This window comes from Aspergillus flavus, chromosome 3 (assembly GCF_009017415.1).
Source record: "Aspergillus flavus chromosome 3, complete sequence".
Classification (NCBI taxonomy): domain Eukaryota; kingdom Fungi; phylum Ascomycota; class Eurotiomycetes; order Eurotiales; family Aspergillaceae; genus Aspergillus; species Aspergillus flavus.
The window spans coordinates 1,204,216-1,219,748 of NC_092407.1; the positions used below are offsets into that span (position 1 = coordinate 1,204,216).

The 15,533-nt window shown below is 48.8% G+C and overlaps 6 protein-coding genes across 6 annotated transcripts; 3 read left to right on the forward strand and 3 right to left on the reverse strand.

Moving 5' to 3' along the window:
- Nucleotides 1–2,112: 2,112 nt before the first annotated feature.
- Nucleotides 2,113–3,219, forward strand: F9C07_2281661 (dioxygenase family protein; the record flags this gene model as incomplete). Its single annotated transcript, XM_041290657.2, has 3 exons — nt 2,113–2,131; nt 2,236–2,391; nt 2,453–3,219. The coding sequence occupies 3 exons, from the start codon at nt 2,113–2,115 to the stop codon at nt 3,217–3,219; spliced, it is 942 nt and encodes a 313-aa protein (XP_041144259.2).
- A 627-nt stretch (nt 3,220–3,846) lies between these two features.
- On the reverse strand, nt 3,847–5,806 carry F9C07_2281662 (putative hexose carrier protein). Its single transcript, XM_041290654.2, has 2 exons — nt 5,572–5,806; nt 3,847–5,516 (listed from the first exon to the last, which is right to left on the reverse strand). The coding sequence occupies exons 1-2, from the start codon at nt 5,685–5,687 to the stop codon at nt 4,091–4,093; spliced, it is 1,542 nt and encodes a 513-aa protein (XP_041144260.1). The 5' UTR covers nt 5,688–5,806; the 3' UTR covers nt 3,847–4,090.
- A 1,167-nt stretch (nt 5,807–6,973) lies between these two features.
- Nucleotides 6,974–9,103, reverse strand: F9C07_2254380 (major facilitator superfamily domain-containing protein). The gene is made up of 5 exons (XM_041290655.2): nt 8,613–9,103; nt 8,333–8,560; nt 8,202–8,275; nt 7,724–8,148; nt 6,974–7,637 (listed from the first exon to the last, which is right to left on the reverse strand). The coding sequence occupies exons 1-5, from the start codon at nt 8,879–8,881 to the stop codon at nt 7,089–7,091; spliced, it is 1,545 nt and encodes a 514-aa protein (XP_041144261.1). The 5' UTR covers nt 8,882–9,103; the 3' UTR covers nt 6,974–7,088.
- Nucleotides 9,104–9,326: 223 nt separating this feature from the next.
- On the reverse strand, nt 9,327–10,419 carry F9C07_4600 (putative mitochondrial uncoupling protein; the record flags this gene model as incomplete). Its single annotated transcript, XM_041290656.1, has 3 exons — nt 9,327–9,819; nt 9,879–10,213; nt 10,276–10,419. 3 exons carry the CDS (start codon nt 10,417–10,419, stop codon nt 9,327–9,329), a joined length of 972 nt encoding a protein of 323 aa, XP_041144262.1.
- A 270-nt stretch (nt 10,420–10,689) lies between these two features.
- On the forward strand, nt 10,690–13,701 carry F9C07_1382388 (C6 transcription factor). Its single transcript, XM_041290667.2, has 5 exons — nt 10,690–10,815; nt 10,887–11,361; nt 11,487–12,008; nt 12,082–12,478; nt 12,532–13,701. Exons 1-5 carry the CDS (start codon nt 10,711–10,713, stop codon nt 13,481–13,483), a joined length of 2,451 nt encoding a protein of 816 aa, XP_041144263.2. The 5' UTR covers nt 10,690–10,710; the 3' UTR covers nt 13,484–13,701.
- Nucleotides 13,702–13,919: 218 nt separating this feature from the next.
- On the forward strand, nt 13,920–15,266 carry F9C07_4602 (PrpF protein-domain-containing protein; the record flags this gene model as incomplete). Its single annotated transcript, XM_071511237.1, has 2 exons — nt 13,920–14,318; nt 14,391–15,266. 2 exons carry the CDS (start codon nt 13,920–13,922, stop codon nt 15,264–15,266), a joined length of 1,275 nt encoding a protein of 424 aa, XP_071364883.1.
- Between the last annotated feature and the right edge of the window lie 267 nt (nt 15,267–15,533).

Here is a 15,533-nt window from a genome sequence, read left to right on the forward strand (position 1 = left end):
GTTAATCTAGAAGAGAAGACACCTTCTACCTCAGTGCCGCGCAATGAGCACCGGGTAAAGTAAAAGAAACATTTAAATGATATGTAATGATCCAAGCAACAGACTGAAGCTATCACTGACAACGACTACCGCTCTTGTCGATACTGACTTCTAAAATCAGGACCTGTAAGGATAACTTTGCTTTACTATTGACGTAGTTACTCGACATTGGTTGCTTACGATATATTGGGTTATCGGCTTCATATCGGAGCACTTACATGGGCTACTAGGGCTGAACCATCTTTCTCTTCTAGTTGAAATCTCAAGATAATATCAGGTATGACTTTAAGCCGAGAAAGGCCGACCAGTGTATGAGACTAGCCGGTGGTCATGTCTTTGACTTAGGAACAGAATGAAATTATTTCAAATAATGAGAAAGATTATGTCAGTCACACTATAGATATAACGGTAGCAGTAGGTCATGGAACAAACGTTCTCTCGTTCACCTATTATATTAATCTTTAGTTATTTTGTAACCGTCCCACACGGTACTAAAGCCGTATGAAGCTCTCTCATGGAAGCATAATTCGTCAAGAGTAAGGCACATATGGACTGCAACCATGTCGGCCGTTTTTGCCTCTACATATTATGGCGAGTTTGCCCTTTCAAGCCTTTATGCCACTACAACGAACACAACTGTGAAAGCATTATGATAATAAAACAATCCATTAAAAGCCAAAGGTTGTGCCTTTAGAGAGACACAGTCTATGGAGATTGGAAGACGCGACATGTCTCTCTACTTTCTATGGACCATGAAAATCTCACGGGTATTCTACATCATCGATACATAATATTCGCGCACTATGAGGAATAGAAAACAGAAGTAGGGGTTATTTCCTAGCAGCACTGAGAGCTAGTTAGCGCGCTGGAATTAATCCGATGCTATACCAGCACGGCTGAGATACTACACAACAATAATAAAACCTATTATAAGCTCTACAAAGATCTAAGGGGTGGGCCTGGGGTTGACAATGTCTCACTTAAGTGCCCGTATGCATAACAATAGTCCTCTTAGTTTAAGCGCGTCTTTTTACGGGTTTGTGGCCCGGGCCTATGACTGACTATCCTGTGGTGCTGCCACGATGCTCAACGTTCATAGATAAAAATAGTCGGGGAAGATGGCTGTCGATCATTATTAACACTGAAAATCTTGGAAACGAAAGGATTTAATCCTGCATGGCTCGTACTCGATGAGTGGGTTTCCAACTTACTGAAACATGGCTCTACCATGTTGGTATAATAGCTTCTAGACCGTAAGCTAGTAGACAAAAGCTTGGTTGATGGAGTGAAGTCCACGCCATGCTACTCGTTCCTTGATTGCTGGATACTGACACCCCGGCCTATCCTAATTAGATTGCGACTGCCACGATTCTAGAAAGCAATAAAATCGAATTCCACGTCCAATCATCATTCCTTGCTAATGTACTGGAACAAAGGCGTGCGTTAATCATTGTTGCCCTTCAGACGAGAAAAAGCTGGGTACCTCAACGACCCATGTTTTCCGTACTATTTTTTCATTATTGTGACAATAAAACAGTGATAAATGGAACCACAGTGACCCATAGTCCTACTAGAATCCGAACCTTATCTTACGAGTGCGATGATCTTGACCATATCCGTTCATCAGGATTTTCGAAGGATCTAACGCTAAGGCTAGTAATACGACCAAAATACGTTCCGCTTAGTAACGTGTTCCGCTTAGTAAACTTGTATAGAGACAATTTATGCTTCAGTATCTATGAGAAGGATATAGTTCTGGCCAGGTGGATGAGTGGGGTAGTGAGACATGTAGTTGCGTGTACAATGTGGCATCTTTGTCTCACTCGGATGGACGTCGAGTATAAAAAGCCCATACGCCGGTGCAAGATGATAGTAGTTCAGTCGAGAAACTAGAGACGGTGGATTGATCCCAAATTCCTGATACTGATACTCAACTGAAATTCCATCACCATGATAACTTTTATATGGCTCTTCGTAATATCACTGGCTCTTCATGGAGTTATCACTTCAGCACACTCTCATACCCTCACTAGTCGAACCTTGGGTCACTGCAATGCCAGCAGGAAAAGGGAAATGAGCCAGCATTTAGCCCGTGATCTAAAGGATTTGATCATGGGAGAGGCAAGCACGCGGCATTGACATTGATAGTAGGAGCCCCTGAACCGCAATATGCATATGAAAACTAACCTAGATTAGAACTTCTCGTCGCACCTCGAAGTTACTATGACTCGCTAGCCACAGACCACAATGTCACGTACACCGGATTCAACAAGGACACTAACGAGCAACTCTTGTTCTCGCGTTACGACGAGATTTGCGTCCTGGATAAGCAGGCTACTCACGGTCCTTACTGTTCGTATTATACTTACCGTGTATGTTAATGGACTTCATGACTAACCTTTGTCTCATAAAGACGTATCTGGTGAGCACATTCGGCAGAACATCTCCGAGATGCAGCTAGGAATTCCCCTATATTTGGAACTCCAGCTCGTCGATGTTAACACATGCCAGCCAGTTCAGAATGCTTTTGTCGACATCTGGCACTGCAATAGTACCGGTATCTACTCAGGAATTGCCAGGGACCCAAAGCTAGATCTTCCCCCAAATGGAAACGCCGACGACAGAGACAACGTCAATACAACGTTCTTCCGGGGGATCCAAAAGACCGATGACTTTGGCGTCGTCAGATTTGAGACTAAATTCCCGGGTCATTACGCCCTCCGTGCAACCCATATTCATGTTATCGTTCACGAGAATCCACACGTGCTACCAAATGGTACCCTGGAGCTTGGAACTGGGAGTATCGCACATGTTGGCCAGGTGTTCTTTGGCCAAACTCTGATTGAACTCGCTGACACGTTCTATCCATATACGCAAAACACCAACGCCATTGTTTTGAATCAGGAAGATGGTATCTTTTACGATGAGGCATCTAGCATGGATCCGGTGGCCAACTACGTCCATGTGGGAGACTCCCTGGAGGATGGACTAGTGGCATGGATGGCATTCGGAATCAACACAACCAGCGACTATACAGATACTGTCCAAGAAGCCAGTTTCTACGGAGCTGAAGGTGGGGAGACCAACGAGAACTACAATATCACCAAGCTGGGACCACTAGAAACGGTTCCTAGCGGTGTCCCCACCCCGTCAGCCTTCACAACAACTATCGGTCTCTAGACAATTATACGCAAGGGCGCATACTTTACTATTGTACGGTCACCTATTACACTGGTCCTATTGCTACACTCATGTTAACCCCCCTAGAACCACCACTCTGCTCTCTTCTCTCTGTTATTCTTGTTCTTTTCATTCATCTTACCTCGGGCACTGTCAAAACTCGTGCTGCTACTTTCTAGAACTTGCTTTTGCCTGACCCTAGTCTGTCTTTTTGTTAAGTAATAAACATATTCTTGGACCCTCAACCTTTTCTTCGGAGGATAGATTTGTGTTGATATTGTAATTCAATTAAAATGGTTAAGCTACCGCATTTCCCAACCGTTTATCCTGCCCAGCATTGATGGCCGTGGTTGTACTCGTTGGGTGTCCAAACATATAGCTGAACTGCAGCTGGTGAATTCTTATTACATAGTTTGACATAACATCACTGAACGATGGGATAATGCTGTGTTATTTGATGGCTGCTTTTTGCATTTTGTTGCTCAGGATCTCACGTTTGCTTTTGGTTTAATACACGTTCGTCTCGATGAGAAGATGGCACTTCCTCGCGCGTTGAAACTCGACACTTTATTGAACACGATAATACTGCAATTACGGTACGACAATTAGAAAGCAATGGTGTAGGAGTTTAGAAGATGTGCAGAGGCTATATTCGTTCTGTGCTAAAGAGCAAAAAAGCAGGTATCATAATGCTGTACAATGTTCATAATAGGAAAGATCTTGGACCACTGCAGTCCTTCACCTTGTATCCGTAATATTCTCAGGGTTTTTTATTCAAGATGAGAACCCTCCTTGTTCATTTTGTCATGCTCTGAGCCTTTCTGAATACCCTTTCTAGGTAAGACCAGAGAATATATATCACAAATACCTCTCATGCATGCTCCTTTTGCTCGATATCCAGCTTCTTCTCAACTCCCTCTACATCCAAATGAGATACATCCCCCTTCGGAAGATCCTTCGCCATAGATACAACATGCCACACGGACGGGGCATCACGAAACACCTGATTCAAGGACTCGAGATTGCGGCCCATCGTTTCAGGATAGAAGAAGTACACTGAGACGGGGATGCACGCCGAGATAGCCGCATACACGATATAATACTGATATCCGATGGTATCAAGCGCAACGGGGGTGATCATCACCACAATGAAATTCCATAGCCACTTGTTTGCTGTTGATATGGAAGCCATAGCGACCCGTAGTTGGATAGGGGCGACCTCTGTGCAATAGACGAAGTTTGCGCCCGAAAACCCAATTGGATAGAATAGGTTGAACAGCCAGATGAAAACCACGGAAAGGACCGACGCGGCTTTGTTGCTGGTGTCGAAGCTGGTTGTGATTGTTAATACAACCATGCAGAGGCACATTCCTGTGCCGCTGAACATAAAAACCTTCCGACGACCGAGCCGGTCGATTGCAAAAAAGGGGATGAAGTTGCAGAGACATTTCCAGGTTAATGCGCTTGCAGCTAGGATTCGAGACAGGTCACTCCCGAGTTTGAGGTTTTGTTCGAAGATTGTAGAGATGTAGGTTGAGATTAGATTGCCGCCACACATTTGCTGGAAGAATTGAATGACCATGCATAGAGTGAACCGGTAGAAGAGACGGTCTTCGTTTTTGCCGGAGAATACCTCGCGCAGCTTGAAACAACTGGATTGCTCCGTTAGTTCTAACGCGGCCTCGATACTTGCAATCTCTGCTTGGATGGTTTCATCTTCTACCGGGAGTCCTCTGTAGGCTGCTAAACTGCGGACAGCGTCGCCTGTGCGGCCCACTAGAACTAGCCACCGCGGGGACTCCGGGAGAAAGAACACAGATACGAGTATGATCAAAGGGAAGAGAAAGGAAAGAGCCAGGGGGACGCGGAACTGCGTTTGTCCAGTTGTCTTGCTGAGTCCGAAATCGATCCAGTTGCACAGAACAAAGCCCAGGACCATGCAGATACCATCAACAACCACATGCTGGCCACGGTTCTTCGCTGAGCTACATTCTGCCTGGAAGACTGGGACAGTGGCGCTAAGCTGTCCAACGCCAATGCCCAGTATAACCCGCCCCACGGTGAACTGGGCGGTGTTGTAGGCCGAGGTTTCTAACAGCTCGCCTATCACAACGATAGCAGCAGCGAGGAAAATAGTCTTGCGCCGACCAAGACGGTCTCCGAGATATGTACACGAGAGTGCTCCCAGGAGCGCCCCAAGTTGGAGAGAGGCGATGACTGCCCCTTTCCTTGTTGCGTTTCGTTCCTTGATGGCACCATGGGTGTTGATTGTGTCAATTTCAGGGAACGTGTGGACCCTGGAGGGATGTCAGCTTCTTATTCAGATGTGGATAGCGGACGTAACATCCATACCATGTTTGCAGGGTGGCGAGCGGCCCGACTCCCGCTTGATTATAACCGTAGGTGATGAATGCTGGTGCGACGATGAGAAGCACCTGTGCCAGACGCAACCCTTGCCCTTGAAACATTGTGTATTCTTATCTTGCAGTGCCCAGGCATTAGCGTGAGATAGAACATGTCCAAGATAGAGATTTATATCTTGGCCCCCGCATCTTCGCGAGAAAAAAATCTGGGGCAAGGAAATTAGTGTTAACTGGGGCCCCGTAGACGAAAGTCCGCGGGAGACAATCAGCCCTCCAGATCCCGCGGGCTCAACGCACCCGTCGGTAAATGAACTCAGCTAACACAACTCCCAGTGCCGAGGGCTTGCGGGCCAGGAGTGGCGAAGTGGCCAATTGGAAAGTCAAGAAGAAATAAATCAATACTGGCAATCTGTTAAGCGAACTCTCTGCCCACGTTTGCTCCTCGTGCTGATTGGCTTATTGAATGATTAGTTCGAGTAGCCCTAGGCTTTTGCTTGCAAGGTAAGAGAGGGATATCTTCCCCAGTCACCTGGGTAGGACTACCTTCCCCAGATTTCTAGGCAACTATGTGCCCACTTGACCGTGCAGACTTTGCACAGTTGCCTAGCCTCTGAAAGTCGTTCAAAGGACCAGATTAGCCAATCAGTCAGAATTGCTGTCGGAAACTATACGATGCACTTTGCCGCGCGACTGGCTAAGGTGTGGTACTCATAAGAAGATCTCAGGTTAGGGTGGGTCATCGTAACCTGGCCATATTCTATCGAGGTGTTCTTCCTTAAGCTTTTGTCGAAGCCTCCTCGAAAGATAGTTCTTCTGTTCATTGCTTCGGACGCAGAGCATAACGCACGGAGACTCGTGGCTTCTGAATACCATGTCGGTATGTCCAATGACAAAGTTGGTAGTATGTCAGATGCCTGAAGACTGCTGACTGACTTCAATCAAGTTCGAAACGATCCATGAGACAAACCCCTCGAGTTAAAGTTTGATGGTGGTCTATACCTCGAAATCAACCAATTGAGCCATGTGTGACCGAGATACAGAGTATAAACATTGATCCAAACAACCCGGCTTACCTGACTATTACCTTCTGGCGCCAGATTCAGCATAGAACCATGTACGTGATATATCGCCCTGCCAGAGCGTGCAGATGTTCGTTCTTCTGGATGATGTTGTCCAAGCATGTTGCGGCCGTCATATATACGATAGACTATGTTAGGTCGATCCTTGCGATCTCACACTGCGACTAATCTCATTTTCATAAATATAATACCCCATGATCTGTGGGGCAAACACCATGGAATCAAACAAACAACAAGCATTGTGAATAAATATTTTCCTACCTCTGCCGCCTAGTTCCATCCCGCCTTCAATGTTCAGAATTCCAATGCCCTTGAAAAAAACACAAATGTAATGACGTTAGACGAATGTCGCTGCATTGCCGATCGAGGAATCCCTCATAGCACCGCGTGACAGTCATTTCTTCGCCATCAAATGCGCCATGGCGGCTTATAATTTGTACCTCCAACCACGCTCGTTGCCGGAATGCATCGTCCATCCCTCAGCCTCGTCCAACCTCTTATTGAGCCTTCTGCCTCTCCAATTTACAGCAAAAGCCGACAGCGCCACCAGTGCGCACCCCATGAGCACCAAGCCACCACCCATACGGTAAAATGGCTCTTGGCTGGTTGGATAAAAGTAGGGACTGAACCAGTGACTCGACTGGCTGATGCAATTGGCAATAGCAATGAGAGCAGCCTTTTTTGCTCTCGGTGAGGGTACCACGGTTGTTTCCCAAGACAGCTGTAGGTTGAGCCCACTGTAAGTACCGCAGATGAGTAGGATGATCCCGAAGTACCGCGCCCCGACATTCAGCGTGCTGATGAGAATACTGCACCCTGCGGCGGAGATAATTATGGGGATCACTATGTGCCACGTCGACTCTTGGAGTCTGCCACAGGACCAAGCTGCGGCGCAGGCGAAGACATAGGCAATGGCATATGGAGGTGCTTGGACAAGGTATGTGGTCATGGTGTCGAAGCCGAATGTTTTTATGATCTAACGTGACCGGTCAGACATAGGCTTCCAACTGACAATTGCATTTGACATGGAGATACTGTTAGGTAAGCGGGGAGCAGACTCACCGAGGGCAAAAAATCCTTGAAGCTCTGCGCAGTGACCAGTGCGAAGTGCATGAGGCAAAAGAACCAGGTAAAAGGATCCTTCACGGCATCCTTGAGCCCATCCCACGTCCCTCCTACGGTCTCATCCCGTCCACCATTAGACACAAGCACTCGGTATTGTGCCATCTGGCTCTCCTCTTCGGACAGGAAACGAGTGTTATGCGGCCAAGCCGGCAAGAAAATGAATGAAGCGACTGCAACAACAATAGATGCTATCCCCTCAATCAAGAAGAACCACTGCCATGCATGCAGGCCGCTAATGCCATCCATATTCTCGAGAACACCGGCAGCTAGGAATCCTGAAATAATGTTGGAAATAGTGTTGCCAGCATGCCAGATGGCCATGCGCATAGGAGACTCTTCTTTCGTGTACCATGAAGAAGTCACTATGCTGCTAGCGTTAGAACGTGTATGGTAGATAGAGGCTGCATTTGCTTACGTAGGGTGAGAGCAGGAAAAAAAGGTGCCTCGGCCAAGCCAATAAAGAAACGAACGACGCAGAAGCCCACACCGCTGTAGGACTGTTAGCTAGTTGCCGTGGCCCATAAGGAACTGTTGATGAAGGCTCACTTCGTCATTGCAGGCATACAAATAGTCCCACAGCTCCACATGAACATTATCACCGGGAGGAACCAACGTGGATTCGATTTAGCCATGAGTAGGTTTCCTGGAAGCTGGCCGACGAGGTAGCCCACATAAAAGGTCGAGATGCCTGCATTCCACACGGTATCTGTCATATTCAAGTCGCTCTGTAACCCGGCCAGACGGGCATTAGAAACATTGATGCGGTCGAGATAACTAATAGAGGGTTAGTCCCTTAGTCTCTCTATATAATGGCAGCAGGGCTTACTTCATCAAGAACATGAGTGTGACGCAGGGCATCATGTGCCAGTCAATCTTTTTGAGGACACGCTTGTTGAGTGCTTCCATCTGCTCCGGGCTCAGATATCGCAAAAGCTCGAACCGCGCCTGAATTTCTTCTGACGGGATGTAGACGCCCTCGGGAGGCTGCTGCTTGTTGTACTCCGAGACATCCTCGATATGCTTCTCCATCGCCTTGATGTCTGTGGTGCAATTGGTTTGCTCTTCTGCCTCTGAACCTGGTGGTAACGGGGTCATGGTCGAGATGAAGTTGAGCTTGTATCCAGGTGATACTTGGACAGTAGAAAGATGCTCGAATAATTAAGTGTTTGTGAGTATTGAAGGCTACATTTATATATGTGTCGTTGTGATGGAATGTCTAGGCATGAAGTGACATTCTCAAATCTGGGGTTTGCGGGGCCCCGCACAGTTGCTGTTGTGGATCCCGCGGAAGAAAAAAGCAGACAAAGGTTGCTATCTAGACCAAGACACAATTCAAAGATCCTGCGTCCAGTGGCATACATCCAAGACTTTCAATGGCGAGTAGCCATGGCGCCCATCTTGGCAAACTCTGGGCAGTCACACTATACGAGTCGTAAGATCCGCGGACGGTAGATGGACTGAGATGGGCACTCTTGATGGTGTAACATGCTTCAATTGCCAATTACATGCAGTATAAACAAACTTAAAATTATGCATAGGATCATTCATTCGTCCTGCGTTTCCGTGAGCCCATTAGAAGTGCGGCAACATTCTCATAGACTGTAAACACTATCCCACCGCTGAGAATCAGCCTCCCTAGTCGCATGGAGCTTCCACGCCAGAAGGCCCGCACACCACCATCTTTCAGCACATCGCGCAGGGCTTCCATAGTCGATGCGCCCTTAGCCCCTTGGGCACGTGTCTTGATGGTGTCAAAGGGCTGGGTCATGTATACTGTAATGACACCGGCCGTGGCTCCCATTCCAAATGTCAGCGCTGGGTTCTTTGTGTCCTTGATGCTGGTTCGCGACGATACAATCTCCTTTATGACGTTGTATGAGCCCATACGTACAGCAGACGTGGCCGACTGCTTCATTGTAGTGGAGAGTAAGCCGCGATAGACCTCACTAATGCCAGACTCGGCCACGATAGTGCGGAGGGCGTGGAACCCGCCCCTATAACGACGTGTGGTTGATGAGCGTGCGTCGTCGATGCTGTGTTTGCACAGGCAATATATCAGTATATGAGTAACAATGACGAAAAACAGACTTACAGAGCAGTTTTGATCCGTTCTGTGGGAGTTACTGCGACCACACTCTCCACCGTTCCCGCGACCATACCAGCCAGAATGCCTCTTGCTGGGGACAGCGTTCCGTCCGTATCCGCCAAAAGGTTTTTAATAGTGTCAAAAGACAAGAAACGCACACCGGCCTTGAAGGCAGTCCCAAGAATCAGGGTCGAGCAACCGGTGTAAATGGCTCGAACACCATCATGGCGTGCTGTCTCCAATATCACTGCCAAAGGATGCCTGGACGCCTGAGTAAGAATAGTACCGCTAGCAGCCTTTTGGCTTAGTTGGACTCGTGTTTTAGCGAACTCAAAGGGGTACTGTGACACGGGTTGAAGGTTAGCAGGACGAGTGAGACGACGGGAGAGAGGATAGAACAGACAGTAACGGTTGCTTCCACTGCACCTGCTACGGCGCCAGCAGCTAGCGAGATACCTGGGGAAACGGCATTCTTCTTGGCTATTTGCGGTTGTGTCTTTGGTGTAGACGCCGTAGAGCGCAGCTCCGCCACAGGATTGGTCGCCATGGAGAATATTGGTTAATTTGAAAAAGGATGACCGACGAATTTACAAGCCCTAGAAATAGAGTACAGTAGTGGCAGCTCCCAAGGAGCACCAAAGATCCTTAATTGAAGGTTCGGCATTTGGAGTGTACGACATGGAAAGTGTTCCCGCGGGATCTCATCCTTCCAGAGTATATTTAGATGAGCCGGTGCTCCCCACCCACGTGATTAGACAGTCTCGGCGGAGATAAGATAAACACCGCGGACGGAATCTCGGAGTTTTTCTACCCTGCATTTGCATCCACTCTGACAGCCATGGAATCTGTCCACGGCAACAAATCCGTTTCCGCGCCAGAGACGTCATTTCGTCCCCGACGGCGACGTGCCCTCGAGGCCTGCTCATTTTGCCGTAGAAGAAAGGTGCGAGACTGCTAGAGACCCCGATCCTGCAGCAGCCGTATCCCCGCTGACAGCAGCCGAGGTTATAACAGATCAAATGCAACAATGAAAGGCCTGTCTGCATCAACTGCAAGACGTATGCACAGGACTGTATCTATGAGCCAATTGGTGGTAGAGGACGGGAGACTGGCGGTGGCCACCATGATCGATCCAGGCACCGCAGATCTATACAGAGGGGCGCCCTGAATGTTGACAAAGACGAAGACTCTCAATCAAGTCTGTTGCCGCAAAACGACGGTAGGATCGATCACCTGCCAGAGGTTGACGAAGTAACCACATCTAGCAACCGTTCCAACGGCGACACGGAACGAAGGGGCGCGCCTGGATGCTCTGAAGCTAGAGTGGCTCACATTTTGGTTTCAGCTAACGGCGAGTCGAGCTATCATGGGCGGACGAGTGCTTTATTTGAAGATCATGCCCAAGATCGATCAATCGGGGCGGATCAACGCCCTGGCATGCCGGATGACTGGGTAGAGCGGGGCCTTGTCGCTGAAGCAGCAAAACAACGTAGGTGATCCTCGTGCATGTCCATTATCATTCCACCACTTGGCTGTATTACTTGTACATTCTATTTTCATGTCCCTTTCATGTCCGTTATACCTGGAGTTTGGGGCTAACAAACGAGGAAACAGGTCAGATGGAACAGCTTAACTTCCGCCAGGGTAAACTTGACTTTGATGGTGTTGATCCAGACCTGGGGATGCATCTCCTGTCGCTGCACTGGAATCGCCAACATCATTCATTTCTAATAACCTACCGACCGGCTTTCATGCGGGATATGGCTTGCAATGGTCCTTACTTTTCCAAGCTACTTCTCAATGCTATTTATTTTGGAGCGGCCAAATTCAGTCCTAGGTTGGAGGTTCGCAAGGACCCCAACGACGTCCGTACAGCTGGCTGGAGATATCGCGAGCGAGTCCGCGAACTCCTGGGTGGTGCACTAGACCGTAGTGATATCACAACAATCCAGGCACTACTTGTAATGACGAACTCACTCTTTGCTCTCGGGGATGAAAGGAGCGCTGCATGGCTGTACTCGGGTCTGGCGTTCCGCATGTTGATTGACCTGGGGATGCATGTCGACTTAACGAGTACGCGCCGATTCTCGGATGAGGATTTAGAAATCCGAAGACGTGTCTTTTGGGGTGCATTTGGTGAGTATCTTCCGCATCCCAATGGTGAATTTAAGTATAACAAGTGGCTGACCGAAAATAACAAAAATTGTAGTTGTGGACAAGATCCAGAGTCTGTATCAAGGGCGCCCCGTTAGCCTGAAAGAGACAGATGCCCTGGTCCCGATTAAATTTCTAGACACCTACGAGGAGCTAGAGCACTGGCAGCCGTTTGCCTACTCAACCTCAGCGCCTGATTACCCGGGAATGCCCGCCTACAGCATATCTACGTTCACGTGTCTGTGCAAGCTCTCACTCACTATGAGCGACATCCTCAGCTGTATATACACTGAGCGCAGTTCTAATCAAAGCCCCGCTGAGCTAGCAAGTATGCTAGACGAATTGCAACTCAGATTGGACCAGTGGCAGGCAGGTTTGCCAGAACATCTGCGGTTCGATCCAGGGAAGGCTCACAGCGTAGCGTTCCCACCGCCTCATGTGTCAAGCCTTCAGTAAGTCTGCCGAGCGTCCTAGAGTCTCACTGAGCCGAACTGACTTTTGATAGCGCTATGCATAATTCACTTGTCATTTTGCTCCACCGTCCTTTTGTAGCAGACGGCCATCTGTACAGTACATCTCCATCGATATCTGTGGATTCGTTTAAGAAGTGCGCCTCAGCGGCATCAAACATCAGTAATCTTCTGCGTGCTTATCACCGCGCATTCTCTATCAGACGAGCACCCTACCTCATATCATACGCAACATATGTCGCTGCCACAGTTCTGACCCGAATCGCGGCTAGACGCAAGAATGACTCGACAGCACATGCCAACCTAGCGACCTGCCTCGCCGTGTTCAAGGAGAATCAAGAGACAAATTCTGCAGTGAAAAAAGCCGCTAATATTGTACAAGGCCTGATGAAAAAGCTGGGAGTTATCATCGACAATGTCTCAATTGATGCTTTAGAAATAGACCCACCGATCAGATGCTCTGAACGGAACCCACAACACAGTCATAGTGCTATCGAGGGCGATGCCAGCGTCCAAGCGAACGCCAGTAATCAACCCCAGAATAGTTTGGGTATCGGGAGTGTGACGGGACTTTCAAACACCAAAGCTCTCTCCCAGCCGATAAGCTCTCCTGGATCGGACTGGGTAGATATAGATGGAATTATTCAGAGCTTTCTGCAGGAGAATAGCAGCCGCGGAGCAAGACTAGTAGAGTACGAGACCAACGGAACCCCTACTCAGCTACCCAGAGCGCCGTGGGTGCCACTCCATCAAGGAGATCTTCCCCCGACAATGATGATGGACAATGCTCGCACTGTCGGGAATCAGGCTTCTCTCCGTCCAGATATCGATGTCCCGAATGGTGCGCATCGATCGGAGACAGCTGGCGGGACGTATCCGTGGCAACATGGCTGGATAACGACAAACTGCGAGCCTGCATCCTTAGAGGATCCACTTTTTGGGTTGAATGGTTCGTCGATAGATAGCTTCCCTTTTGCAGATTGGTGAGTACGGGCCTGTGCTGTCCCGTGGAAGAATCGGTATGATGTGCTTGCTATACTTCGGGATAAAGGCAAATCCGGTTGAGCCGCTTCCTCCCGCGGGAACATCGATCCCGTTTGATGTGGAGCCCTCACAGAGGCGTGAACCCGCCCGTCTCCTCATTTCGAATAGTCTTTCACAATCTTGTGGGAAAATTCCTTTCAGCTCGAATTATACTATGACCATAGGTCGGGATGGCACTGCAATTGAAAATGGCACCATATATAGTCCCACTATACGACACGGCTATGACCCGAAGGCCAAGTGAGTGCCGCGAGTTTTTAGAAAGTCACGCCGGTCCCAAGCCCAGAAATACGCCTGGAAGCTCTCAGCTCATATTTTAACCGTGCTAGCTTCAAAGAGTGCTAGGACACCTATAGCTGTCCACCCTAATCTTTCCGTTATGGCTACTGAGTTAGTCACCGAGACGCGGCGACTTAGGCGCCACGCTCTGCCATGTGTCCTTATGCGCGCGGGGACTTCTAAAGGAATCTTCCTGCACCAAAAGGATCTTCCGACGAAAGAGGCCGATTGGGCCCCTCACCTGATCTCTGCTCTCGGGTCTCGAGGGAATGACCCTCGACAGATTGACGGTGTTGGCGGAGGGACATCAACGACATCCAAAGTTGCCGTCGTTCGGCGCTCGCAAAGACCGGATGCCGATGTCGATTGGACCTTTGTCCAAGTCGCTGTCGGCAAAGAGTCAGTAGACTTTACTGGCACTTGTGGCAACATGACTGCGGGTGTGGCACCGTTTGCTATCCAGGAAGGTCTTGTGAAGCCTCGGCGTGACCAAACAAAGGTATGTTTTGTCTTTTATGCAGGGTCTTAGACAGGGGAGAGTAAACCAGTTCAGGTAACTTACCATCGATAGATGGATGTCAGAATTTACAACACCAATACAGATCGAATAGTCATTGAAACCGTCGCACTGGATGACTCGGGAGACTATGAGGAGGATGGCAACTTTATTATCTCTGGTGTCAAATCACCTGGGAGCGAAGTTAAGTGCAGATTTGTCAAACCCATGGGCAGTATGACTGGGAAGCTCTTCCCTTCCGACAACCAGCAACAACAGACACTCCACGTGCAGCCTGGGTCGCTGATGCCAAACCTGGAGCCTTTTGACGTTCGTGTAACACTTATCGACTCGGCGAACCCTTTTGTCCTCATCGATACAACATCCATATCAACAACCCTCCTTGGCACCAATCCGTCCGACTCTGATCGAAATGATCTTGTAGAGACCATCCGCCGCGCTGGTGCAGTGGCGATGGGACTAGCAACAGACGTGGAAGCTGCCAGCAGGACCCGCGGTACGCCCAAAGTTGCACTCATGTATCCCCCGACCTTTACACAAGCCAACGGCAGCAAGAAGAGTAGGCCCGATATTCGTGTACAGGCGTACTCTATGGGATTACCGCATCCGAGCCTACAGCTCACCGGGGCTGTGACAATAGCCGTTGCACTAAGCTACCCTGGCACAATCGCGGCGGGTCTCTCCGCCATGGGTGCTATCATGCATGGCGCGTTACCGCCGACTCCCGAACAGTCGCCGCCGCCTGACGACAGGGAAAAGGAGAATTTTGGATGGGAGCGAGATGTACTGATTGAACATAGCCAAGGGACAATCAAGGTGGGTGTGGTAATGGACGATGTTGGAGAAGTGGCTAGTTGCGCAGTGTCACGTACCGCCAGGCGACTGTTTGAGGGCAAGGTCAGGTACTATATACAGGAGGATGCGATGTAGCTTAATTATATCATTTCTTAGCGTTATGCAAGCCTCTCAAATAAAGGTCGTCTAGCATTTCGGATTAGCTTCCTCTTTCTCAGTCATGTCCGTTTTTAAATAGCTGGGATGTAATGGAACACTAGCTACAGTCAGGTCCCACTGTGTATAAATTCAATAGTGATGCGCGTTGCCTGGAGAGCCTTATGGATGAACTCCAAGCCTGATCGTTGACTGTAATCCGTCACCCTGTCGGAAAATCGAGATGGGCGTCTTAAGTTGTCAATA

Excerpts from the sequence above, each read along its gene's own strand:
- F9C07_2281662 (XM_041290654.2), bottom strand. The coding sequence starts at position 5,687 with ATGTTTCAAGGGCAAGGGTTGCGTCTGGCACAGGTGCTTCTCATCGTC. Across the intron at positions 5,517-5,571 it reads CTCGCCACCCTGCAAACATG|GGTCCACACGTTCCCTGAAA; the intron begins GTATGGATGTTA and ends ACATCCCTCCAG.
- F9C07_2254380 (XM_041290655.2), bottom strand. The coding sequence starts at position 8,881 with ATGACCCCGTTACCACCAGGTTCAGAGGCAGAAGAGCAAACCAATTGC. Across the intron at positions 8,561-8,612 it reads ACACTCATGTTCTTGATGAA|TTATCTCGACCGCATCAATG; the intron begins GTAAGCCCTGCT and ends ACCCTCTATTAG. Across the intron at positions 7,638-7,723 it reads TCAAGGATTTTTTGCCCTCG|ATCATAAAAACATTCGGCTT; the intron begins GTGAGTCTGCTC and ends CGGTCACGTTAG.
- F9C07_1382388 (XM_041290667.2), top strand. The coding sequence starts at position 10,711 with ATGGAATCTGTCCACGGCAACAAATCCGTTTCCGCGCCAGAGACGTCA. Across the intron at positions 10,816-10,886 it reads CATTTTGCCGTAGAAGAAAG|ATCAAATGCAACAATGAAAG; the intron begins GTGCGAGACTGC and ends AGGTTATAACAG. Across the intron at positions 11,362-11,486 it reads CGCTGAAGCAGCAAAACAAC|GTCAGATGGAACAGCTTAAC; the intron begins GTAGGTGATCCT and ends ACGAGGAAACAG.